Here is a 27,935-nt window from a genome sequence, read left to right on the forward strand (position 1 = left end):
GGTGTGCTGGAGGGCTTTGCTTTTTTTTTCTTTTACCCCTTGGTGGAGGTCGTCTGCGACGGAGGGCGTAGTTGTCGGTGGCGGCGTAGTTGTGTGAGTAGCTCTGTTGCCCGCAAGCGCTGAGAAGGGGGGGGGGGGAAAGTGGGAAGATGGTCTGAAGGAAAGAGGCAGAGAAATCTTCTTCGTTGGGGTTAAACCTTTCGGGGCTGCAGCCGGGAGAATTTTGGTTTGGGTCTGGGGGATGGGTGGGAGTGAGGAGTGGGGAGGTGGAAAGAAAAATATTCCTTAAATCTAAGCCGGTTTTGTTATTCCCTCTCCCCGCTCCCGTGTTTCCAAAGAAGGGAGTGACCTCGGGATTTATTGCATCCCAGGGCCCATAACTCTTGGCTGGCGTGGTGGCAGGCAGTTGGTTCTGCACACATGGGCCATAGTGTACAGCGGTTCCGTTTGAAAGGTTGCTCTGCATGCTCCTTCCAATGTAGACACGAGGCTGCTTCCCTACAGGATGTCTGGGGTGTTTTTAGAACAGGCCTGTTATTTAATTTGATTTTAGCATAGAAACTATTTATTTATTATTGTGGTTTTTAGTATCGCCTGTTCACCGCCCTGAGTCCCGTAAGGGAGATAGGGCGGTATATAAATTTAATAAATAAAATAAAATAAAATAAATGTCCTTGGACCTGCCTTGCCCAGAATAGTTGATGGCGCTGTCGGGCAGACCCTCGGGAGTATTCTCTTGAAATCCCTGGTTAGGAAAGACTGAAAATAATAATAAAGGCTTTTGATCTTAACAAGACCTATTCCTATAAAACAGAGCAAGATTATTGAACTGGGTGCTGCTATGTTTTATATAGAAGGCAGTTTCTTACCTATCTTTCTATTGTTAACAATAATGCAATGTTAGGGATTTTGTTTCCTAATGATGTATCCAGAGGCTCTCTTTGTTTTCTGTTCATACATTATACCCTGTTACACCCTTTTTCAAAAGCAGTAGGAACTAAGAGCTAAATTGTTTAGCAGGGTGCTAATTCATATTTTGATTTAGGAATGTGAAACCCCTTACAAGAAGACTGGTAAAGAAGAGTAATGGAAGATAAAAGGCAGAGAGCCAGAGTCCAGGGTGGCTGGGCTAGCCAGGGTAATAGCAGAATGACTTCATGTTCAGGTAAATGCTGTCTTGTTCTAATGTGTATAAACAAATTAACCTTGTTGCCTAGCAGGAACACTACTGCCAATTCAGAGAGATCTTGTCCCTACCTATAAGTACTACAGAAGGAGTTTCTCCATGCTCCCCCTTGAGTCTATGAACTAGTTTACTAGGTTGATTTCTTATATCAGCTGCTACTCTCATAGTTCATTTTTATTCTCCAAGTTAGCTCTCTTTTGACTGCTGATCCAACCTTGGGGATAGCTATTTAACTCTCATTTAGATCAAACATTTTTGGGGGGGTGTTGGGCCTAAGTCTTTTTGCATATGTGTACTAGTGGCACATATGCCAATTTTAATGAAAAATATCAAATTTAGAGGCTAGAGGAAACATTTGGAATCTTCATGGCCACTCTCAGAAAATGGTCACTTATGACAAAACCTCCAAGGTAGATTGATATGTGTCTCTTTCCCCCCCCCCTCTCCCCATTTCTCATCCTGCTCTTTACCACCTTGTTTTATTGTGTTTCTATATAAAGGGGTAGGAAGATGGTTGGTTTGAAACATGCTAGCTTTTCATTTCTGGAAATAAAATATTATTTAAAATCTCTACACCTGAAGGGACACTATGAGAACAAGGCCTTTAATTGCCTCCCTTTAGAATGGAGGCTCTAGAAACAGTTTCCTAACTTCAGTGATTATTGATCTGGGTTCTTATAGGATATAGGATTATAGTGTAAGCTTTCTAGGTGTTATTAAAAAAAAAACCCATAAAGCTTGCTATAATGGTTTCTGTTGGGACTATAAAAAAATGTGGTTTCAACACAAAGATATAGATTTCTTAATAACGTGAAGGAAATGAAACCAGTAGAAATGGTTCATATGCTTATTTAAGCCTGTCTGAAAGCCTCCATGCATACCTTCATAAGAATAGCATGAAAAAATAATAAACCTGATTTTAGATAATATTATTTTTAATATCAGATTCTCAAAGTACTTCACACATGGGGGCTCTACATGAAATAAGTGCTCCCAAATCTTCGAGCCCTCTCACAAAAATCACAGTTCCTGAAGTAGAGATAGTATAAGGTAAAGGACTTTCTGCGGATTTTATTCCACTAGTCGTTGCTGACTATAGGGGGCAGTGCTGATATCCGTTTTAAGGCCATTGAGCTAGGGCTGTTTGAAGACATTTTCACAGTCACGTGGCCAGCATGACGTCATGGAGTGCTGTCACCTTCCTATTGAAGTGATACCTATTTATTCACATTTGCATGCTTTTGAACTGCTAGGTTGGCAGGAGCTGGAGCGAGGACGGGAACTCACCCCATCACATGGTGCTCAGGTCTCAACCTGGATTGCCGGTTCTCCAGCCGACAAGCCCAGCATCTTAACCGCTGAACTACCACACTGCCCTTTGAAGTAGAATTACCAAAGGATAAAATGTTACCTGTATGTGTGTGAATGTACTCTTAATTTTAAAATACAGATAATAACATTGAAAACATGAAAGTTCTTGTTATCTAGTTTGATACTGTTCTTTCTTGTGTTGTTAGCCTTTAGAAATTCCAATGCTAGAAATCCAGCATTTGCCAATTCTGCACCATCCACGTTCCAAGCAGAGGCAGAGCTTTCATCTAAAAGACAGTTTGTTTTTAAAGCACCTGAAGAGGTAAAAATATTGTATTATATTGTTATTGCTTTGTTTATATGTATATAAAATTGCCTGAACACATAGAAAGCACATTTTAATGGTTTCTTGTGTGCATTGTCTTAAAAAATATCTCCCAACTCAGATGCATTATCAGCATCATAGAGCAGCATAACTAAACAATTATTATTGGAATCTTCTGCAATATTTGTCATTTTGGTTGCAAAATACATGATTTCTAGTTATTTTTTACCCTCCCTCCCTCCCCCATAAATAAGTACACTTTATGTTTATGTTTAATTTCCTCAACCTACTAATCTACCTATTTATCCCATTGAGATAATTTCCATCCTGATCTATAGTGTTTCCCATCTCAGTACAGGAGAGTTAGTTACGGGGGGGGGGGAGTATAATTTAAACATGATTTAGTAATACAAAGCAGCACTAGCAAATGTAAACATGGTCAGTATTTTCATAGTTCTTTGTCCTTTGTCCTTTTAAACTGTGGTAAACTAAATATACATACTTTATAAAAATATGAGGTTTTTTTTTAATCCTTAGGTTGTATGCAAAGTCCCAGAACCCAGAATAATAGAGTAAGTATTCCAGTTTTAGCTCATTTTAATATCTCTTGATCATTTGGGCTTTGTTGCTCTTACAGGTAGTCCACACAATTGCAATTGGGACCAGAACTTTGTCAATAACCAGTGCAGTCATTAAGCAAATTTGGCTTCCCCATGACTTTGCTTGTTGGAAGCTCCTTGGGAAGGTTACAAATGATGATCACATGATCCCAAGATGTTGCAACCGTTGTAAATACTTTCCAGTGGATTATGAGGAGAATGCATCGGTCATAAGTACAAGGACAGGTCATAAATCACTTTTTTCAGTGCTGTTAGAAGTTTGAACTGTCATTAAATGAGTGATCATAAGTCAAGGACTACCTGTAATGTGTTTTTACTCCCATATCTCTTGGATCTATTAAATTTTCTTTAACCCTGATTAGTAGTTTGAACCTTTTATGTCTTCTACCCAACCATGATGGATTTTTTTTTCTCCTCTGCTGCAGAAAACAGGGTCTATATGAGATCAGCACATTGCCTTCAGGAATATCAAAGTAAGTATCTAACATTTTGTGTGTGTGTGTGCGCGCTTGCAGAATAGTTCTGTTAGGATTATGTTCCAGTATTTGAATGAGTATTAAGTAATTATAGCAAAGACGTTATACAAAACAAATAAACATGGAGGACCATGGTATTGTACAGAAATTTATTAATAATTATGTTTTTCTTAATATTCACCCAAGTTAAGAATATCCTTTTATCTTTTATCATAGACACTTGTTCTAATAACACTTTCACATTGGCTTTCTTTTCTGATAGATACCTTATAAGTCTACAGTGTAGTTGAAAATTAACTGTTTTTTAAAGCTGTTTTTATTAAATCTTCAGGTGAAAAGAATCATTGGGTCAAGACCATTCCCATTAGTTACTTTCCAACAATGTTATATATTTATTTGCTAGATTTAAATTCTAAGGGTTTTTTTTCCAAAAGCGGAAGGCAATGTACACGGGGATCTTCCTTTATTGTACACACACAATAGGAAACCCGTAAATCTTGTATCTTGTTTGTTTAATCTTTTTTTTCCCTGCTGGATCCAAAGAATGCTACTAGAAGAAGAAATATCTGCTTGCAGAGCTTGGGAACTCACCCATAGACTTTTTGTTAGGAGAACATTGAACTTCATTCCTTTCCAAATCTCACTTTCTCCATGATGTACAAAAAATTCTATGCTCACAAAAGGACACGAATGAACTTAATTTTTCCTTTCTAATGAAATAACTTACAGGGAATTCCTTTCACTTACAGAAGAGGACTTGGGTTCAGAAAAAAGTAATCTCTGTCTTCTGTTTATTGATTATGCCTGGCTATTTATACGAGAGCCAAAGTAAAGTGATTTAAAATGTTTTACTATGAGATTACAGATCTGTTTAAGAAATAAAATTAACAGTGAATTGGTGCTAGAGCTAGATCCAAATTACATGAGTCTGTATGCACATTTTGACTCATATCCTCACTGACCTCTTACCTGCTTCAAAGAATCTATAATTTCCATATGTCTCTCCTGAACTACCTGGAACCCTATAACATTATGCCTGCATTGGCCTGTCATTGACTCAAAGTGATACAATGGGCAATGGTACTGAAGGTTATTGAGAAGTCTAGAATAATTAATATTTTCCCAATCACTTTTTCAGCATAAATCACTTCTCGTTACATCTACTTCTCTGTTCTTATTTCCCTCATGGATGCCCTGAGACTATTCTCTTTGTTCTCCAGGCAAAGTACAAAAATAAAAAGTGAACTTAAAAAAGTTCTCCAACAATACCATAATCATAAGCAAGTAGGGAGTGGAAGAGCTTGATAACCTAAGCAACTCATAATATTGAAGTGGTGGTGGTGGTGGGGATACTCTTTTCTTAGTAGCGCACTTGCTTTCTTTGCTTGATGGAAATAAATGACTCAGAACCTGCCTGGAATGTCTTAGTTTGAAATATCAACGTGTAATGTGACTTTTCTTTATTCTAGGATTCATTTGATTCCTGGCTTCGTTTCATTGAGTGAAGCAGACTGGATGTTTGATCAGCTGTTGCATGAAATTCCATGGAGGCAAAGAACACACATTAGACATGGTAGCTTTGCTATCAGTCTCCTTTAACTATTGACTTCTGTTTCTGCAAGTTCTAGCAGTAAATCTTGGAATATTCACCCTAGTAAAATCCATTGCAGCCAGCAAAATACCTGGCTCTCTGCCAGCAGTTCTAGTCTCCACTTAATACATAGATTTAGGGCTAACCTTTGTTTGTTTAGTATAAGGAGATAGCCAAAACAAACTTTTACTTGCTTTTTCCTGCTCTAAAGGTTCAGAAAGGTTCCGTGCACCTACTAGTGATTTTTCTTTGTTTGTGCTGGTTGGTTGTTTTGCTGGTGATTATTTTTGCTGAGAAGGCAGAGAGGCTGGAGGTTCAGTGTTATCATTTCAGCTCTGAACTGGTCTGCTTGTTCCTGAGTTTCAAAAAGCAGTACGAAGTTGGGACTGCACCTTCTGTGGTAAAGCAGGTTTTTACAATGGCATGTTTTTGGTTGGTCACACAGCAAACTGTTTTCCTTGTTCTGTTTATTTTTTTTATCTATTGGATTTGGGCATCAGTACCATGATGTTTAAACCATAAGCTGCCTGAGCTTGGTTCACTTGAGGACACTTGTGTTACTTCTCACGTTTCCTTCTAGAAATTTGTATTTCAAACAGAACAACTTCACTGATGTATACATAGCCTAGAATAATTTTCTCTTTGTTGTGTTATTTACGAATTGCAAGTTAAAAGTTTCATTTGGTCAGCTTTTTTATCTAGAGAAGGCAAACAAAATGATAATAAAAGAGTTATTAACTCATTTATTCCCCAAATGTCAAAAAAACTTTATAATCATATATTACTGGTTTCCATAGTAGCCCTAATTATTACATCCATATTTTTTCCCCTGTAGATCGATCTTACGACGAACCCAGACTCACAGCATGGTATGGAAAACTACCCTACACTTATTCCAGACTTGAAATGCAGGCAAACTCTGATGTACGTATGGATCTTGAGTTTTCTAAAGTTGAAAAATAAACTTTAAAAGACATAATAACAATGGTGATGTGAATTTCAGGCATTCTTTCTTCACTGTGATTTCTTTTCTGGCAAGGGAAAAAAAAACTAAAACTCCACTGGATACAGGGGGTGGGAACCAGAGAGCAGCAAAGCCACTTCTCGATGCAACTGTGGAGAATTGTGAATGGGGTAAATCCCCTGAGACAGGATAAAGCGGATTTTCTTTTAGTGGAAAATCCCTCAATCACAGCTGAACTATCTTTACAGTATTACCTCTGAAACAGAAAGTGAGCTGATAGCAGTTCCTTAAAAATTTCATGATCTCATAAGGGATGATCTTATCTTTTCAGGATAGATCAGACTAGGAATTCAGTATTGTGTAGGTAATACTACTTTTATTGAAAAATTATAGTAACAGGATCTTGCAAGTCTGAATGTGCCTCCCCCTTCTCTTCCTTTATCCTTGCAATCACTAAGGAGGGTAGTGTCTGAGTTGTTTACTCAGGTTACATTTCTGCCCCTGACTTAACCCCCTTTTTCTAACCATTGTCAGCAAATCTTCCTCCTGTCTCTCAAGGCCATGATTTCTTCCCTCTCCTGAATAGAGGTTTGTTAAAAAGTTAGTAGCTGATGTTTTGGCACAAAAATATTTATTACACAGTATTCTTACTGTGCCTTGCTGAGGAGATTAAGGAATTCATTTGTTGAGCTTTCAAGTCATTATAGAATTGGACGTTCATCCTGGTTTGTTTCATCTGTTTTCATAGTTAAAGCCTTTTGAACTTGCATTCTTTTTGCTCAGTTGCTAAAGAATTGAGTATTAAAATGGAATATTTTTTAAAGATCTTCTTTTAATGCCTACATACTTTGGTTGGAAACTGATCAATGAGAGAAGCAACCTGGAATTAAGGAGCAAGTTCCTAACAGTGAGGACAATTAACCAGTGGAACAGCTTTTGCCTTCAGATATCGTGGGCGCTTCATCACTGGAGGTTTTCAAGAGACTAGACAGTCACTTGTCTGAGATGATATAGGTTCTCCTGCTTGAGCGGGGGGGCTGGACTAGAAGACCTCCAAGGTCCCTTCCAGCTTTTATTCTGTTATGTTGTATTGTATATATTATATTATATTCTTATTTATTAATTGTTTGAGTCTCATTCATACTGTGTGTGTGTGTGTGTGTGTGTGTGTGTGTGGAAAATTCTAGGGGAAAAAAAAAGAACCTTGCATTTATCAAACACTGGAGGGCAGTATTGGAAAAGAACAGAGTTAAAGTCACTGTCACTATTTTTTCCTTCAGTTAAAATTGAGAGAAGAATTTAATGCTGGTTTTTCCTATCAAATAGTGATAATTGTGACTTTAATTCTGATTTATGTCATGGTTTGCTAAGGGAACATGCCCCCCCCAACTAGCTTGGATATTAAACTATTGAGGAAATTCTAGAAATTTTCTTAGCAACGTTGAACTATAATTTCCATGAAGAATTATTTAGGCAGCTTGCTAGTTGAGAAGTTTGTAACTGGTTTAATTTTGGTAATTCAAATATGCATCTGCAACAAGGTGCATATATAACAAATTATAGGTAATCCTCTCTTACCAACTGCCTTGTACAGCAACTATTTACAGTTATGACAATAATGAAAAATTTGTGACTTATCCTCACATGTGCAAACGTTGTAGGTCTATGCAAATAGTTCTTGACTTATAACCATTTAAAGTTAGAACAGCACTGAAAAACATGACTTATTATTTTTCATACTTATGAACGTTGCAGCATCATAATTTTGATGCTTGGCAATTAGCTTGTATTTATGATGATTGCAGTATCCCAGGGTCATGTCATCACCTTTTGTGATAACCTGACAAAGTCAATACGGAAGCCAGATTTACCCGATAATCATGTTACTAACAACAGCGATGATTCACTTAACAACTGTGGCAATAGAAATTTTGGGTTCAATTGTCGTAAATTGAGGAGTACATGTGAAGCAAAGAAAGGAAAGATGAAGTAAGATCATAAGCACATATATAGTTTTCATTCAATGATTTCTCTTAACAACTGAGTTGCCAGCTCCAGTTGACCCTAAAGGAGGATTGCCTGTAGCCCTTATCTAGATGGTGCATAAAGTAGAAAATGTTATAGGCAGGCACCAATTAATCATGATATTGCAAAACATGCAAGATTTGGTGAGCCACAATTAAAGGACATGAAGCTCTTATATTATTTAATCAGATGTTAATGAACTTTCTGGCACTTAAGCCCTGAAAAATGTTATAAGTTATCAGTACTTTTCTAGAATATGAGAAACTAAGGGTCTAGCACGTCAGATGCAAAATGTGTTTTTGTATGTGTGTAAAGATATGGTTATATAAAAGTAAAGTCTTATTAAGAAATGCTGCTTCGGCCATTTGATTCTGAACAGCTTACAGCAACACAGGACGTGTTAAAATGACATATTATCAAAGTTATCAATATAGTCCACTTAAAACCTAAGTCGTGACATCTTGCACCATAAAAAAAATCAAGATTCATCAGGTACATTTCCCTTTCTCACCTCAGTTTCCAAATGTACAAAATCTAAATGATCCCAAGATTGCCTGGCTCCAGTCGATACAGGATTTGAAATGTGTTGATCAACACCTTAAATTGCACCCAGAATCATTCCTGCCAGTTTAATACAAAAGATGGTTTACTGTTACCTTCTTCTGGGTTGTTGGGTATTTTTTTTTAACTTTCTATTCTAGCTTATAGAATTATTAACAAACCACTCACTTTCTTAAGAGTGCAACTACTTAACTGCTGTAAATGTCTTAAGTATATAAGATGAGAGAGTCTTATTTCATTGTGCTTAAATTATGAACACCAGTTTAGGTTCCAAGTGCAGTATTTTTTTTTCTTATGTTTCAAATTAGTGCTAGTAGAATTGGAAACTGAGTTCTTGATAATATAGCTATCTTATTTACTGGACTTTGATTCTATTTCTGATGTTTACTTTTTGTCCCCTCTGATTTCAGTGGCACCCACTACTGGCCATGTTGAAGGATCTAGTAGAAGATTTCACTAAGAATACTTTCAACTCCCTACTCTGTAACCTTTACCGAAATGAAAAGGACAGTGTTGACTGGCATAGCGATGATGAGCCTGCACTGGGAAAAAACCCCATAATTGCATCGCTTAGCTTTGGTGCTACCCGGATGTTTGAGATGAGGAAGAAGCCTCGGCCTGTGAGTTTATAAAGGTGGAATGTTATCCAGCTGAAACACATATTTTAAAGATTTTAAATGCATAATACAATATAGCTCTTTCTGCCCCACATATGTAAAAACAGGTGGGTAGCACATAAACCCACTCCTCAAAGTTATTACTAACCAGTTCATGGCTCTAATAGCATTTGATAAGCTATTTGGAGATAGGGTGGGATGCTTTTGGTAATAGGTGAGTGTTGGATGCATATTTTGAATGCAGGTTTCTTTTGCTGCCATTTCTGGATGAGGTGGGAAAATTGAATAGTAAATGAGGCAGGAGTATCTGATTGGTGAGGTGTATAAAACAACGAACAGCTTCTGTTAATATTTAGTTATCAAACTGAAATTCATTAAGACTTAATATCAGTCATTTATTATTATAGTGGTTAAGACCTGAGACTAGAAACCAGGAGACTGTGAGTGCTAGTTCTGCCTTTAGTGTGGTTGCCAACTGGGTGACTTTGAGTTGGTCACCCAGTTTGGCCCTTAGAAGAAGACAGTGGCAAATTACTTGTGAAAAATCTTGCCAAGAAAACTTCAGACTGATGAGTTTCATGGTCATGTTCAGTTTGAAATAGCAATGTATGCTGCCTGTAGCTAGAGACTGGAATGCCATAGTTGGAAATAATAAGGAGGAAAATATAATAGGCCTCTTAAGGCCTTAAAAAACAGAAGTGAAACACGAGCGTGATATCCATTACTGCTATTTTTTATTTTTTAATTGCTAACACATTCTTCAATCAATAGAAACTGATACCTATATACATGGACATCACAAGATGAAGCACATAGAAGTCAAACTGAGTATACTATTGGTATAAGGAGATAGAAGGGCTCAATTATAATAGCAAAGACATAGAAGAAGAAACATCTATTACTTGCTGATTATATCATTCTAATAGCTGAAAATGGAAATGTTGTGCAGGCTCCAGTAGTGAAAGTTGAGGAACTGAGGGAAAAATGGGAGTCCAAGTAAATGAAGAGGGCCGCCATTGCAGCAGGTACCAAAACCAGTCTGTTTTCTAATAATCTTGACTGCAGGTGATGTTACAAACATATCCATATAAGGTTTTTTTTTTAAAATAATGGATGTGGTTGATGTTGCTTTCCTCCAGGATTCTTCAGAGCCACAAATCCATCATTGCATTTTTCCCAAGGACTAATTATAGTCAACCCTGTTTGAAATTTTAGTTTGCTTCAGAGTGACCAATAAATAATCATCACGTGAATTATTTAATATCCTAAGTTTTTATTAAGCAGAAATGCAGATTTAGGGCTTACTTCATCATTATTGAAAGCTTTCTACAGACAAAAATGGGGAATCTTATTTGTTTGTTTATATGATGTCATACCAAAGTATATGGTTCAGATCATCTTTCAATTGGTATGCTGGGTAAATGCAATTGTCTACAGATAGTCCTCATTTAGCAGCCACATTTGGGACTGGCAACTCAGTCATTAAGCAAAGCAGTCACCAAATAAAAAATTACATGACCATGACTGTGCTTACAGTTTTTCACAGGACAGATTATACTATCTGACTCTAATGGCAATCACATGACAAAAACACTGCAAAGGTCGTAAATGCAGGCATTGTTCACACAGTTACTCCTTCAGTACCATCCTAACTGTGAACACTCACTGAGATAGTTACTAAGCGAGGACTAGAATTCCTACCCAGTGGAACCCTGAGAGTAAAACTCACTCATTTTCTTATGAAGGGTAAATGGCCCAGCATAAAAATTGGGAAGAGTGATCCACATACTCAGATTGGTTTTCATAACCTTACATTTATGTATCCTAAAGTTAACAGATTACTGATAGAACTTTAGTTTTAAGTGAATCCCAATTCTGATTTGATTTTTCATTCAACAACAGTCTCCTTTATGATTATTAGCATAACCTATACGATCATCTAGTAGCTTAGCATGGGACGTCACATCCCAACAAATTCCAGATCTTCTTTTCATCGAAGGGTAATGTGTGCTGTATAAACACACACTGTATACATTGTATGTTTCTAAAACATCTGGCTTCTGCAAAATATTTCTTTTACCAGGCAGATTTGATGTACAGGAAAAGAACTTCAATTTTTCCAAAATTTTTAATTTTAAATATATGTTCTGAATAATGTATGCTGTGAAATATGTTAAACCCTTTAAACTAAATAATCCGCTTATTTAGATGCTCATTAACTTAATATTAAATATTAATTGTTTTGGCGTTCAGTGCCGCATTTGTTCCATAGTAAATATAAACATTTATTCTATCAAAAGAAACAATATCCTTCCTGCCAGACCTAGGGATATTATCAGTGAGAACCCAAGTGATGTATTGGACATACTAAAAAATAATACTCAGCTTTGGGTTCTTTGGAATACAGACTCAACATGTGGCAGTTATGGGGTGGCAGTTTTGGTGTAACAAAACTTTTAGAAGTTTTTTGTTAAAAAAGAAAAGTCCAAAAAGCTTTTTAATTACAACTTAGCATGCAGTTAATTATTATTTGCTCTCCAGAATAATGTTTGCATTTTGTTTCATTGAGCTTCCATCATTTCCATAGGCCTTTCTGAAGCTGCATTCTCGTTTAGCAACCACTAAACAAGCTTGCAGCTAAACCACTTGTCTTCTTAAGGCAACTTCTTGTATGTACTGAATTAATTGTGGATTTAGAGCATTTCCCTCCCATATCTAGAACATCTTAAAACAGTGTTTCTCAACCTTGACAATTTTAAGGCATGTGGACTTCAACTCCCAGAATTCCACAGCCAGCAATGCTGGCTGTGGAATTCTGGGAGTTGAAGTCCACATGCCTTAAAATTGTCAAGGTTGAGAAACACTGTCTTAAAATGTTTTACTGGAAAAACCTTTGCTCATATTTTTCCTTTCTCAAAGAGGGAAATGATAGTCAAGCTCTGAATCTATTGCAGATCCAAGATAATATTTAGACTGAGTGAGTTTTTTTCCTCTTTCCCACTGCTAACTCTGAAACATTCATCATGCCACATTACGCTTGTTTTCAGTAAATATGGAAAACAGAGATATTCTTCTGATCTTGTTGCTTCTTAAGAACTGTATCTATAAGGCAGAAATTTAGCAAAGTTTATGTCAAGAAGTCCTGATTAAGATAATTTTTAAAATAACGATTTAAATATTTATTTTTTTAAAAAGTGCTTTTGCAAAATTGGAACCGTAGTATTTGATTTAATACAAAATATATCCCCTCTTTCAAGGAGAACAGTGGACTTGACCACTGTTTTGTTGTATTTAAAGCAAAGAATCTGATAATCAGAAAAAAATAAGAGTTTGAACTGATTTATCAGACTTTCAAGTTAACTTGGTCCATTTCACATTGCAGAATTTCAGTTCAATTCTCATTTGCCCAAATCATATACTGTACCTGATTGGTAAATCCAGAAACTGTTATGTTCCCATTTTAAAATGGAGGAACCCAATCTTGTTTTAAACCTGTTCTGATAAGTAGGTAGAGAACTACAACAAATGTTTATTACAGATTTAGACAAATGGGATAATGATCTGAAACGGATTGCTTTCCACTGCTGTTAAAATCATTTTTTAGCTTGTTTTTTCTTCTGAATGAAAACTTTATGTACAAACTTTATCTACTGTCATTCTTTGCTCCCTGGATAATTGACATTTTTTCATTGCCAACTCCAAGATTCATTTTCCTTTTCTGAGGAATAGGATAGTTGAGTAGTGAAGATGATGATTAGAGATGAAGACAGTTTTTTCCACATTGAATTAAAACAACCCATTAAAAAACTCTTTTTATACATTAGTTGATCAATAATTTGAAATANTGCGGACGCCGCCGCCAGGCAAGCAGGCGCAGCGCAGCGCCAGGGGAGGGGGAGCAAGCGGCGAGCCGTAGCCAAGCGCGAGGGGGAATGCCAGAAGCCAGGGAGGAACAGCCAAAATGCCCCCTCGGCTTATGCGCGGGTCACCAATTTTTCCCAGTTCTCTGTGGGAAAATCGGTCCCTCGGCTTATACTCGGGTCGACTTATACTCGAGTATATACGGTATATGGTTCAGATCAACTTTCAATTGGTATGCTGGGTAAATGCAATTGTCTACAGATAGTCCTCATTTAGCAGCCACATTTGGGACTGGCAACTCAGTCATTAAGCAAAGCAGTCACCATCTAGTACAGGGGTAGTCAACCTTGGCTCTTTTATGACTCGTGGACTTCAACTCCCAGAATTCCTGAGCCAGCATGGCTGGCTCAGGAATTCTGGGAGTTGAAGTCCACGAGTCATAAAAGAGTCAAGGTTGACTACCCCTGATCTAGTAGCTTAGCATGGGATGTCACATCCCAACAAGTTCCAGATCTTCTTTTCATCAAAGGGTAATGTGTGCTTTATAAACACACACTGTATACATTGTATGTTTATAAAACATCTGGCTTCTGCAAAATATTTCTTTTACCAGGCAGATTTGATGTACAGGAAGAGAACTTCAATTTTTCCAAAATTTTTAATTTTAAATATATGTTCTGAATAATGTATGCTATGAAATATGTTAAACCCTTTAAACTAAATAATCTGCTTATTTAGATGCTCATTAACTTAATATTAAATATTAATTGTTTTGGCGTTCAGTGCTGCATTTGTTCCATAGTAAATATAAACATTTATTCTAGCAAAAGAAACAATATCTTTCCCGCCAGACCTAGGGATATTATCAGTGAGAACCTAAGTGACGTATTGGACATACTAAAAAAAAATACTCAGCTTTGGGTTCTTTGGAATACAGACTCAACATGTGACAGTTATGGGGTGGCAGTTTTGGTGTAACAAAACTTTTAGAAGTTTTTTGTTAAAAAAGAAAAGTTCAAAAAGCTTTTTAATTACAACTTAGTATGCAGTTAATTATTATTTGCTCTCCAGAATAATGTTTGCATTTTGTTTCATTGAGCTTCCATCATTTCCATAGGCCTTTCTGAAGCTGCATTCTCGTTTAGCAACCACTAAACAAGCTTGCAGCTAAATCACTTGTCTTCTTAAGGCAACTTCTTGTATGTACTGAATTAATTGTGGATTTAGAGCATTTCCCTCCCATATCTAGAACATCTTAAAATGTTTTACTGGAAAAACTTTTGCTCATATTTTTCCTTTCTCAAAGAGGGAAATGATAGTCAAGCTCTGAATCTATTGCAGATCCAAGATAATATTTAGACTGAGTTTTTTTCCTCTTTCCCACTGCTAACTCTGAATTATTCATCATGCTACATTATGCTTGTTTTCAGTAAATATGGAAAACAGAGATATTCTTCTGATCTTGTTGCTTCTTAAGAACTGTATCCATAAGGCAGAAATTTAGCAAAGTTTATGTCAAGAAGTCCTGATTAAGATAATTTTTAAAATAATGATTTAAATATTTATTTTTTAAAAAAGTGCTTTTGTAAAATTGGAACTGTAGTATTTGATTTAATACAAAATATATCCCCTCTTTCAAGGAGAACTACGCCACCTGGACTTGACCATTGTTTTGTTGTATTTAAAGCAAAGAATCTGATTATCAGAAAAAAATAGAGTTTGAATTGATTTAACAGACTTTCAAGTTAACTTGGTCCATTTCACATTGCAGAATTTCAGTTCAATTCTCATTTGCCCAAATCATATACTGTACCTGATTGGTAAATCCAGAAACTGTTATGTTCCCATTTTAAAACGGAGGAACCCAATCTTGTTTTAAACCTGTTCCGATAAGTAGGTAGAGAACTACAACAAATGTTTATTACAGATTTAGACAAATGGGATAATGATCTGAAACTGATTGCTTTCCACTGCTGTTAAAATCATTTTTTTAGTTTGTTTTTTCTTCTGAACGAAAACTTTATGTACAAACTTCATCTACTGTCATTCTTTGCTCCCTGGATAATTGACATTTTTTCATTGCCAACTCCAAGATTCATTTTCCTTTTCTGAGGAATAGGATAGTTGAGTAGTGAAGATGATGATTAGAGATGAAGACAGTTTTTTCCACATTGAATTAAAACAACCCATTAAAAAACTCTTTTTATACATTAGTTGATCAATAATTTGAAATAATGTGTGATGCAGAATTTATGAGCAGACTTTCACTTATATAAAGACTTTCCCTTTTCCTCCACCTCATCTTGAAATATCTTCCAATATTTAATCACCTGTTAATATTTATTCTGAGTAATTTACAAAAGAAAGAATAAAGTAGGGTGATAAGCTGCAGTATTCAATTTTTTATGATTAAATCATAATTAACAGCAAGATATACCTTAAATATCGTAAGATCTGAATAGGTATAAAGGAAGGTGGTATTTCAGACAATTAGTCCCAGGCTTTATTTTTAAAAATAAATAAAAATAAAACCAGCACTTTAAAATGTATTAAAGAAAGGTGGGCTAGGACCCATTTGAGCTGACCATGTACTTTGCCTGCTGTCTCTAGAAGCACTGGTGACAGGAACAGAGCAAGAGCTTGTTCTGTAATCAGAGGGGGGGAGAAGGGGGACCGACCCAGTCAGTTTGGTATCAGTGCCTGGGAAGATTCTAGAATAGATTACAAAGAAGTGGATACTTGTAAGCATCTTAAAAGTAGTAGGGTAAATAATAAAAAGTCAGCGTGGATTTGCCAAGAACAAATCTTGCCAACTAATATTATTGCATATTTTGATCAGTTAAATTAAATTTCCTTAATATATTGCTGAAATACGGTAAGCATATTATGTCTTGTTTTCAGGAAAGCATCTGGGAAATGCCCTGTGTTAATTATAATTATCATAATTATCACACTAGTTACATGCTGGCTAGATGTTATGATAAGTACAAAACACGATATTTGAAAATTGTACTTCAAGAGTATTCAGTAATGGTTCTTCATCAGGTTGGGGGGGAAGAATTGGCACTGGGTTCTGAGCACTGTGATCTTCAATATTTCTTTTAGTAGCAATGACGAAGTGGAAGAAATGCTTATCAGATTTGCATATGACAGATTTGCATAAGTAGCTAATATTCTAGAAAATTAAAAACAGTTTTATTAATAGTAAAACCCTGACTATTGACAAAGATACATGAGATATCTTTAATAGGGCCCTTTTTACTCAATATACTCGGTACCTCTTTTTTTGAACTTTGAATGAATTTTGATTTCTTGCAAAAAGAATATGTGCGTAAATATAATATACGTAGGGTTGGAAGCAAATGACATGTAATGTGACTAATTTTTCAGGACGCAGTTTGGCTTTTCATTTCAGAAAGAAGAAAGGTTTTAGATTTTATTTATTTATTTACCGTAGCCATTCATTGAATTTCTGTAGCTGCCCATCTCAACCAGTGACTTTGGGTGGCTTATGGTTTTAAAACTATAAAAACAATTGAAACAATAAAAAAAAATAAAAAATAAAGCATCCAAAAAATAAATATATACAGCAGCCGAGATAAATGGTCAATGTTCTGATCTGCAAAATTTACCTATGCTGCCTTTTTTGCTGCAGAGCCCTGAATTTGCTTGAAGGATTAGTTCACTGCAGTTCACTTCCCAGCTTATACTGCAATGTAAATTTAAAGCTTTGAAGCCAAACTGTAATAGTAGGCAGGCGGCAGCTCTGCCACTAAGATTGTAACCAAGGAAACAGGTAGCTGGGAGCAGGAGGAGGAGTTAGGCTGTATATGTTAGATCAGGGCTTTTCAATCTTTTCAGAGATTGTACCACTTTTAGGATATGGCAATATTCGTGTACTGCCAGTCGCCTAGCAGGTGGGTGTGGCCTGCTTAACGCCACTCACTGGACACAGCTGGGTGGAGACAGCTGGGTCGGAACAGAACAAGTCGCACTGGCTAACTCAGTGTGGGGGCAACTCGGTGCCCCACAAACTCCTCGCCTCCACAAACTGCTAGCAGCCAAGCACATGCGCGCACACACACCACATTCCAGGTTTGGGGACTTTTATCCACAGAGGAAGGAGAGGCCCTTCTTCCCAAGCTGAGGCATGATTGGCAATTTGCTAACTCAGAGGTGGATACAAGTCTCCAAGCTTGGAATGTGTGTGTGTGTGTGTGTGTGTGTGTGTGTGTGTGTGTGTAGCTAAAGAGATGTTCTTTTCCCAATCCCAGACATCGTCGGTGTTTCCCTGTCCGGTGCCCCCTCCTAGCAAAGCAGGAGGTGGAGGACGTTTGCAGGAAGCAGTTTCCTCTGAGTCCAACTTCTGTCTTGACAGATCTCTGGAGAGCAAGAGGAGGCAGCAGGGGAGCTGCGCTCCCGGGTTCTGCACAAGGGAGGCTGGCCCTTCTCGAAAGGGAATTCCCATCTCTGATTGTGCGTAGTAAGGATGCTGGCTTGTTATGACAGCCTTCCCTCACACAGCTCCCCTGCCACCCCATCCTCCTCTTCAGAGATTTGCGAAGGAGGCAGAGATCTGGAAGGCAGTGCAGCCTCGATATTGGCCACTTCTACTTCTCCAAGCCCTCCTCAATTAAACATACATTATATATAAATTAAAACACAGCCAAAAATAAAACATAGTTAAATCACTAATTACAGCTCTTCACATATTTTCTGGAAAAACCACCTTTATTGATGTTAGGAAGGAAAAGCAAACCTTATTAAGGAACTCTTAAAAGGGAGGGAAGTGAAGACCCCAAAAGGTCTTGTTCTTTCTAATATGCCTTCCCTTCGAGCCTTTAGTTCTCATTATTTTATTATTATGTATTTAGGAAGAAGATCAAAGGCCTCCACAGCTCAGGATACTCACCTTAAAATCAGAACCCAGAAAAATTTAGTCAATCCACAATACAGCCCTATGAAGAATTAAGATAACCTTTGGGCCCTGAGAGCATGCAGGTGTCCAGTCAGAATATTAGTGGCACACCTGATAGCACCTGATACTTTATTAGGCCAAATATGATTAGAAACACAAGGCATTTGTCTCCAGTGCAGAAGTTCTCAGTGTGCATGCAAAACAACAAAGTAATAATAATCATGATGATACCAATAAGAGGAAGTAGTAGAGAATTTGAGTAGGATGATGATGATAATGATGATGATAATAATAATAATAATAATAATAATAATAATAATAATAATAATAATAATAATAATAATAATAATAATAATAATACAGCCTACCATATGGGTAAATATACTTAGACATAAGACAGTTTTGTGAGAATTAGGTGTTCAGCAGAGTGATGGCACAAGGGAAAAAACTTTCTGTATTTAGAGGGGAGGAGTTGAAACAGTTTGTATCCAGGATGTGAGGTATCTATAGATACTTTTCAGCCCTCCTTCTGACCAGTGCAATATACAGGTCCTCTTTGGAAGGCAAGTTGTTTTTTCTGCAGTTCTAACTATCTGTTGGAAGCTATACCTGTCCTGTTTGGTTGCTGTATCAAATTGGGAGTGACAAACCCGTGAATCTCCATCCTGCCACTCCAGGTAATGCTGATGAAAATTGTAGTCCGGTATCTGGAAGGCTGAGGTTCCCTTATCCCAGGGGTAGGCAACCTTGGCTCTTTTATGACTCGTGGACTTCAACTCCCAGAATTCCTGAGCCAGCCATGCTGAGGGGAAAGGGAGAGGTTTCCAAGCTGAGCTATTCTGGCTCAGGAATTCTGGGAGTTGAAGTCCACGAGTCATAAAAGAGCCAAGGTTGCCTACCCCTGCCTTATCCCCTGCTATAAATGAGACATAAAATGTCTACATTTCTAAAAGGAGATTATATAACGATTGGAATGTTCACCTTGGCCATAATGTCTGAAAAAATGTCTGTAAGAAACCAAAATAAGAGGCTGATTTTAAAAGCAAAACATTGAAATAAATAGGATGCTGAAGGAGTTTTGTAAAGCTGCAGGAGACATGAATTCATAAATTAGAGGGTCCTTGAGGAAGAAAAAATAGCTTCAATAATCATTGATAATAACCAGAGCAGAGAGCTACAGAAGTAATAGCTCTGTCAACTTTAAAAGAATGTATAGGTGCAGAGATTCATAGATGGATAATAGTTAAGGTGATAGTTCTTGACAGTGATGTGTTCTATTTTTTTTGCCGAGGATTTCAGAACGGTACTATACTGTATGTAGAATGTCAAGGTTATGCTAAATATTAATAAAAGTTAGAACCTTGCATTAATTATACTGCAGATTTGAAGAGCGTGGTGGCATGCTAGCATCATCCCAGATCTTTAATGGGAATGCATTCCTGTTGGGTCAGTTTTGGTTCCTGTGTTGGCAAATGTGCTATCTCAAATAACCTCTACTTCATCTCCCTCCCACTCTGTGACTGATGCACGACAAAATATTCAGTCATAACTATTTGGGTGTTTAGTTGTTCAGGCCAATTATCCTGCCAAGTCAGTCCTACACACAAGTTTGATAGCCACCTCCAGGGCTATATCTTACATTATGTATCATTGTTGGCTTCTGTGTTAATCAGAGGCTCAAATAGTAGAGTCTGTTGACCTGAAATTTTACAGCCTTATTTTCTCTCCCACTTCAGTATTTCTCCAAAGTCATATCTCCTATGATAGATCGTTTCTGCCACTCCATTATTATTCTTGAACTAGCAGCAGCGGAATTGTAAACCAGATTTACTGTGGTATCTTGAACATCAATAACTACTGTAATAGAACTGCTAGCATTTTCTCTCTGAAGTCTGATACACTGTGTGGATGGGTCCTATAGAATAGTACATAGAAAGTTCCTCAGAATATTTATTTACCAATGAAGGAGAATATTTGTAGCTCAGGGTTGAAATGAGGTGTCCTTGGTGCTCTCTGAGCTTGCTTGTTTTCTTGCAGACGTTTCATTACCCTAACAAGTGACATCATCAGTGCTAGTAAGGAGTGCTGTTTGCTGTCTGTTTATATTCTGATGTCTTGCCTGACTGGGTGGGTGGGGGCGGTCTTAGGGATTCTTTGGTTAGGTTGTTTATTAATGGCTCTGTGGCAGTTTCTTGATTGGGGTATTGCTTACTTGATTGTTGGTCTGAAAGTGACCTTGGAGCTGATCTGAGTGCCGATTGTCACATTTTCCCAATTGAAACTATGGTTAAATCTGTCTATATGTTGTGAAATTTAAAAAAATTTGTCATGCCTTTTGATTGCCAGTTGGTGTTCATGGATGCATTCTGCCAGTCTTCTGACTGTTTGTCCTACATAGTGGTTGTTGCAGTTAACCTTAGTTTCAATTGGGAAAATGTGACAATCCTAGACCAGGCCAAATCCGAAAATGCCAGGGAATTTCTAGAAGCCTGGCACTCTGACAAATCAGCTATCAATAGAAACATAGACATTAACAACATCTATAGATTATGCAGAAGAGACAATCAACTAGCCCCCAAAGAGAAAAAGACTCCAGCACCTCTCCCCCAGTAATCAGCACTCAGATCAGCATAGATTAACTCCAAGGTCAACTTCAGACCAACAATCAAGTAAGCAATACCCCAATCAAGAAACTGCCACAGAGCCATTAGTAAACAGCCCAACCAAAGAATCGCTAAGACCGCCCCCACCCACACAGATAGGCAAGACACCAGAATATAAACAGACAGAAAACAGCACTCCTTACTAGCACTGATGTTGTCACTTGTTAGGGTAATGCAAGAAAACAAGCAAGCTCAGAGAGCACCAAGGACCCCTCAATATTTTTTTTTAACCAATTGCCTAATATCCTGTCAACATTTCAGACTTGAAAACATTCTCTCCTTAATTGTGGGAGATGCTTATTACTATTCAGTATCGCAGTGGATTTGCAAGATTTTTTTTTTTAAAAAAAGAAGTATACTGGAATGGAATTTCTGAACACATTCACCAAACTCAAGGATAGATGCTTTTCTTAGATGATATAGTAGCTAAATTTTTAACTCTGGAAGAATCTGAATACAATATGGATCTGGGGAGATTTTTGGATGCTTCTTGATTGAGGGCATAATGCCACTTGGTCAATGGAAACTACATGTATCTACATTCCACATAGTCATTATCAATGATTCTAGCTGTAGAATAATACACTCTTTGAGGAAAACATTTTCTGGATGTTTTCTTGACGGTAAAAATACTGCTTGCAGAAATTCATCATTCCTTGGTTCTACCAGTTATATTGTGTAGCTGCTTCATCTTTTCCTACTAAACTGAGTTACTTTTGTAATCTAAAGGACTGTGCATGTAAATGGAACTATCTGGGACAGAAAGTACCAATATCTTGACCTCTGGTAATACAATATAAACCTTATCTGGAGATATTCCAAGAGTTGCTAGAGATCTCATTGTTTAGAATTAGACATCTGACTCCAGGTTGTTTTCTTATTTAATAAGCATGGTGGCTCAGCTTAAACCAATTGCTATCTCATTACCTAATGCTTACAGGGGTATTATTAGAATTAAAGTGGAAACGGAAGAACTGTTTATAATGCTTGAGCTCCTTAGAGAAAAGATGGGATATAAATATCAGAGAAGGGCAGCTAAGATCATCAAAAGTTTGGGAAATTCAATAGGAACTGTACAGATACACTGAGAGGTGATGCACTTTGAGTTTCCTCTCCATCTTTCTTGGAAGCCAGCAGCTGCCGGAACTCAACGCCCACTCTCCCTTTACACACCAACAAAACTTGCTATTGTTCTGCCTGTTCAAGCCAACATGTGTTCAAGCATGGATTGGTGAAAGAGCTCATGGCAACCATGAATCTATCTCAGATTTTTAGAGGCTAGCTCGTAGTGGTGATTACATGTTAGAACTGTATTTTATCTTGGGGCAGTTATGGCGTGATCTATCTATCTATCAGATCAAGCTGACCCATACCGATAAACCTTGATAGATTTCACAGAGAGCTTAGGGATATGATGAGCAATCTAGCTTTTACTTGCCCTTTGTAATGGGCAGGTGTCAAGGGTCTTGGATCAGATTGCATCAACTTTCTTTTTCCTTGATCCTGAAAAGCTTCCTCATTTTCTGAGGAGCTCCTGGAGATAAAATGACAAAAGAGAGACTTAGAATGCTATTGAGGATAGAAGAAGAAGAAGAATGAATCCAACCAAACACGTAAGAACTTGAATTAGACATTGCATTGCAGCATAGTTATTGTCCAGCAGCCGTATTTAATCATGTTCTCTGCTGGGGTGTGTCATAGAACTATTTGCATTATCCTGGATCCCTCTTGAATCAAATCACTTGATTGCTAAGAATTAGGCTCTGACTGGGCCATTCTGTATGTTTTGACAGAAGCACTAACAAAATCCACTATCTGCCTTTTAGATCTATGCTCCTATGCTCCTATCTCTCGTTGAGTGATAATATGTGGTTGGGTCCATATGGTAGTGAATGAATCTTTTAATGTGGTGGTGATTCTGACTGCCTTGAAGGCGGTAGCAATGTGCTTCCTCCTCAAGAAGCCATTATTGGATCCAACAATTCTGAACATTTTTTCCAGTCTACAACCTTCCCTTCTTTGTTACTGATAAGGTACTTGAATTGGAGCTTCAGAGTGCTCTGAAGAAAGTAGGTTATCTAGGCCCATTTCAGTTGAGTTTTAGGCCAGGTCGTAGTATAGAGATAGCATAACTTGTTAAATATGGTATCTTTCCAAATGCACTGTGTGGATTAACAATGGGAGCTAAAGTGTTGTGTGGTTCTCTTCTTCCTCACATGGGCAGTTTGTTTTTGCCTCTCCTGTTTAACATCTGTATAAAGCCTGTGGTTGAGGTCATTTGCAGAAACAGAGTTTGCTATCATTGCTGTCTGGATGATACTCAACTGTATCTCAATCCCAAGCTGATCAAGTTGTTGAGTCTTCTTTCAGTGACTGTTTAGAGTCTAGAGCAGTGGTTCTCAACCTGTGGGTCGGGACCCCATTTGGGGTCGATCGACCATTTCATGGGGGTCGCCAAGCAAGGCTGTCCGCCATTTTTTTTGTCCGCCATTTTTTTTCCCTTTTCCGGCGGGTGCCTTACCTCCCTTGGGCTGGGCCAGCTGGTGGTCGGCCTGCTCCGTCTCTGCCGCTTGCCAGCTACGCCTCGGCTGACACGGGGTGGAACCACGCATGCGTGGTGCTCCCGGGCAGGGAAAGTCCTCGACTTACGACCGGTTGGGTAGTCCTCGACTTACAACCGGTTTAGTCCTCAACTTACGACCGGTTTAGTCCTCGACTTACGACCGGTTGGGGTCGCGGCATTAAAAAGGTTGAGAACCACTGGTCTAGAGCAGGGTTAGGCAACCTGCTGGCTCAGGAATTCTGGGAGTTGAAGTCCACAAGTCATAAAAGAGCCAAGGTTGCCTACCCCTGGTCTAGAGGAGGGATTGGGAGGGTGTGCTTAAACTCTTCCCTGCCTAATCTGAATGGTCTGTATGTTCCCATAGATTTTATTTATTTATTTGTATCCTGCCTTTATTATTTTTACAAATAACTCAAGGCAATAAATATATCCCACACAACTTCCTCCTCCTATTCTTCCCACAACAACAACCCTGGAAGGTGAGTTGGGCTAAGAGAGAGCTCAGCTACCTTCATGGCTAAAGTGGGACTAGAACTCATGGACTCCTTCTTTCTAGCTGAGTCCCTTAACCACTCAATCACATTGACTGCCATTTTTTAGCCTGAATTCCCATTACAGTTTTCCAGGCAGACCTAATGTGCAATTTGGGGATTCTCCTGGACTGGCAGCTTCTGTTGAAAGATGATATGACAGCTGTGGCCTGCAGGGCTTTTCCCCAAATTTATTTGGTATATCAGTTACTTTCCTTCATGGATTGAGAGTATCTTCTCACAATGATGCATATTGTAGTCTAGTTGCATGTAGACTGCTGCTTTACATGATGCTGCCTTTCATGCCTCACCACATTGTGGACTAGCTGCAGTTTCTGAGTTATTTTATATTTATAAAATTGCAAAATATATCATTGTTTTATCTGATTAACTTTAATTAATAAAATAATGCGGGTTGTCCACTCCTAATCCTAATGACATTATTAGATTTAGTAATAGGAGGGATCGCACAAATCCATCAATTCTTTTAGGAAGTCATGAGAACACTTGGCTTAAGGACATTTTATTTCCCTACATTAATTGTATTTAAGCAGAAGCTAAGACAACTACCTAGGCAGAGGTTGAATGAAATAGCCTAAGTAGCCTCTTCCAATTCTATAATTTTATGACTATAGATTAACCATACTTAATAAATCTTTTTTAGGAGGATAACAATGATTATACTTATGTGCAAAGAGTTCACATGCCATTGGATCATGGTACTTTGCTAATGATGGAAGGAGCTACTCAAGAAGACTGGCAGGTGAGGAGCCTAAAGAAAAATTATACAAATGCTATTTTCTTCCCTACAGATCTATATTTAGGTAGTCCTCGGCTTATGACCGCATTCGGGACCAGAATTTCCCTTGCTAAGCAAGGGGGGTTGCTAAATGAGTCACACCCAATTTTATGATCCTTTTGTCATAGTTGTTAAGTGAATCATGCTGTCATTAAGTGAATCTGGCTTTCCCCCTTGGCTTAATGGAAGTTGGTTGGAAATGGCAATCATGTGACACTGGGATGCTGCAACTCGGTTGCCAAGTGCCCAGATTTTGCTTATGTGACTGTGGAGATGCTGCAATGGTTGTGAGCATGAGGTCACTTTTTTCAGTGCCATTGTATCTTCAAACAGTCATTAAATGAATATTTGTAAGTCAAGGGGTAACACTGATACACATTCAGGTGGGGAGAACTGAAAAGTTGTTTGCTACGAGATTGGGCTGCTTGTCTTTTTTCATAGGTCACAAAAATCTTACAATTTTGGGGTTTTTTTTCTGAACAACCGGAAGATGTGTGGGTACCAACGTGTGAAATAGTGCTGCATGGTAGTGCAGTAAGCAAATAATGTTGTATTGTTAACCAGAAAAAAACAAACAAACAAAAAAGAACAAAAGGAAGATGGGATTTGGCCTCTTCTTTATTTTTGGAAGAAAACCAAGTACAGCAGTTTTAAGGAAATTCGTTTTAAATACAATTTGATGTTTTGCATGCCAACAACCAAAATATCTGTATTTCCTTAATATGTGTTATGTAACTGAAGGGCTGATTTGGATCTTTTTTCAGCACCGTGTTCCCAAGGAATATCACTCCAGGGAACCACGTATAAATTTGACGTTCAGGACAATATATCCAGAACCAGAGGCAATGCATACATGACTGAATGAAATGCAGAACTGTGCTTTCGCTGCTGAGTCCAGAGTTTGATGCTGACTTGGATGTGATGACCCAGCCAGATTCACCATTTGACTGCCACCATCTCAGGGGAGAAGAAACTGCTTGCAAAGAGAACGTACAACTTTTGCATATTTCCATTGAGCAATGTATTGTTTTCTTAGACTGCCTGCTAATATGTAATCCTGATGATAAAATTATTTGTTTATTGTTTAAAACCAGTCAAAATGTTATATGCATTCAGAGCGCAAATGTTATCTTTAGTGGAGAACAGAAAGGATTTTTCTTCAGGAGGAAGACTAATAATGGATTTCAGAAACATTTCCAGTTTCAGAACTTGTAACTGTAGTTGCCATGTTCATGACCATTTCGGCAATGCTGGAGCAATTTTGGGGGAAGAGGGAGCAGGGTAAAAGAAATATCTAGTATAATTAGCTGTAATCCTGTGGATGGTTTCAGTAGGATCTTCTACCTATACCAATAAGACTATTATTACTGAAGATAAAGCAAAGCTGTTTTAAATAACTCATGCCATTCAATCTAGCATTCTGTTGTATTAGATGAACTTCAGTAATATTTGAAAATATATATCTAGGAACCTTGGCTTCATTTTTCAAGACTCAGGAGCATGTTCCTTCTCAAGTATAGTTATTCATAAGATTAGATGGGGAATGAATGATTACATTCCTAGTTATGATTGCTCCGGATCTTCAGTTGAGAAGCACTCCAGATATATTTACATCAGCATCTTTTTTTCCAAAAAGATAGTCCCTGACTTACAATCACTATTGGGGCCAGAATTAGAATGTGGTTGTTAACCAAATCATATGAGTGGAACCAATTTTACAGCCATTTTTACTGAAGTCATTAGGTGAACCACCATGGTTGTTAAGTGAGTCACATGTTAAGTGAATATTAAGTGACTTGCAGAGCTGTTAAGTATATCTACGCTCCCCCATTGACTTTGCTTGTTGGAAGCCAGCTGGGAAGGTTGCAGTTGTGATCACGTGACATTTCAACCATCATAAATATGAGCCATTTGCCAAGCCCCAAACTGAGAACGCGTGATTGTGGAGTGTTGCAACTTCAAGGATAGATTGATGTCACTTTTTCTGACACTTGTAACCCGCCCACCACCCACCCCTGTTAAAAGAGCAGTCTTAAATCTTTATACACTTTAATGTATAGGAGTCTGTGGGCTCCCATAGGCCTTACTAAGTAAACATGGTAAGGAGTTGTACCTGAGTGTTTGGTCTGGAAGTGGGCTCCATGTACCCAGACAAGTCAAACTGATGGGATAGGAAATGGAGAAGAATATAGCTGGCTGTCAGACAGCAACCTCACTGAGTTTACCTTTTGATGGGTGTTTTTGTAATTGGCTGTGCTGCCATACCAACTGCTTAATGAAAAGGTAAACTTCAGGGGCAATGAATGTCATGTGAATGCCCACAGGATGGTCTTCAAATTCCACCCCTTTCCCAAATTATTAGCTACTAGGTTAATGTTAATGTTTCATACTTGGATTAGGTACCCTAGATGTAAGTGGCAATGCTTTTAGAGGGGCTGCTGCACTGCTGTAAATGGTTCTCTTCCTCCTTCTCCCTTGGAGCTTGTTCATTACCTGCTTTGATTCTGAATGTGTGATTCAGCCTTTTCTGCACATTAAAAAAATGACTAACTGGACAATAAGCATGAATCCCCCTCTCCTTTTTTTGTGCTTGTACGTTTAACTGGATCAAAAAGAATTGCTGTTCAGTAGCGCCTGTGGCCTGTGATGGCTGGTCATAAAGCTGTGTAATCAATAGATAGCTCTGTTTTGTCATAATTGAAAATCTAACCTGCGTAACCCGGGGCAAATGGCAGGAATTTGTTTCAAATGCAGTTTATAGCTGTATCCATGGCAAGCTTTCATTGAAAGTGAAAATTATGCAATTGAAGGTAGCTTCTTTCTGCAAAATTATTTTGGGGGAATGTGCCTTTCAAAAATTCTGTAATAGGAGAGGCAGCAGGCAAACATTTGTCCAACTCTATGAGCAAACCTTACAAAATGTAT

General features: G+C 37.8%; 1 protein-coding gene across 1 annotated transcript; it reads left to right on the plus strand.

The window, feature by feature from the left end:
- Positions 1-27: 27 nt before the first annotated feature.
- On the plus strand, positions 28-27,571 carry ALKBH3 (alkB homolog 3, alpha-ketoglutaratedependent dioxygenase). Its single transcript, XM_015818466.1, has 10 exons — positions 28-93; positions 1,046-1,165; positions 2,704-2,819; positions 3,360-3,394; positions 3,868-3,915; positions 5,388-5,491; positions 6,345-6,433; positions 9,470-9,679; positions 24,876-24,974; positions 25,775-27,571. Exons 2-10 carry the CDS (start codon positions 1,087-1,089, stop codon positions 25,865-25,867), a joined length of 873 nt encoding a protein of 290 aa, XP_015673952.1. The 5' UTR covers positions 28-93; positions 1,046-1,086; the 3' UTR covers positions 25,868-27,571.
- Positions 27,572-27,935: the final 364 nt, after the last annotated feature.

This window comes from Protobothrops mucrosquamatus, unplaced genomic scaffold (genome assembly GCF_001527695.2).
Source record: "Protobothrops mucrosquamatus isolate PMUCROS unplaced genomic scaffold, P.Mucros_1.0 scaffold743, whole genome shotgun sequence".
Lineage (NCBI taxonomy): Eukaryota > Metazoa > Chordata > Lepidosauria > Squamata > Viperidae > Protobothrops > Protobothrops mucrosquamatus.

Bases quoted from the DNA above. Each gene is read 5' to 3' on its own strand.
- ALKBH3 (XM_015818466.1), top strand. From the start codon at position 1,087: ATGGAAGATAAAAGGCAGAGAGCCAGAGTCCAGGGTGGCTGGGCTAGC. The intron at 3,916-5,387 runs GTAAGTATCTAA...TCTTTATTCTAG, and splicing joins TTGCCTTCAGGAATATCAAA to GATTCATTTGATTCCTGGCT. The intron at 5,492-6,344 runs GTAGCTTTGCTA...TTTCCCCTGTAG, and splicing joins AAGAACACACATTAGACATG to ATCGATCTTACGACGAACCC.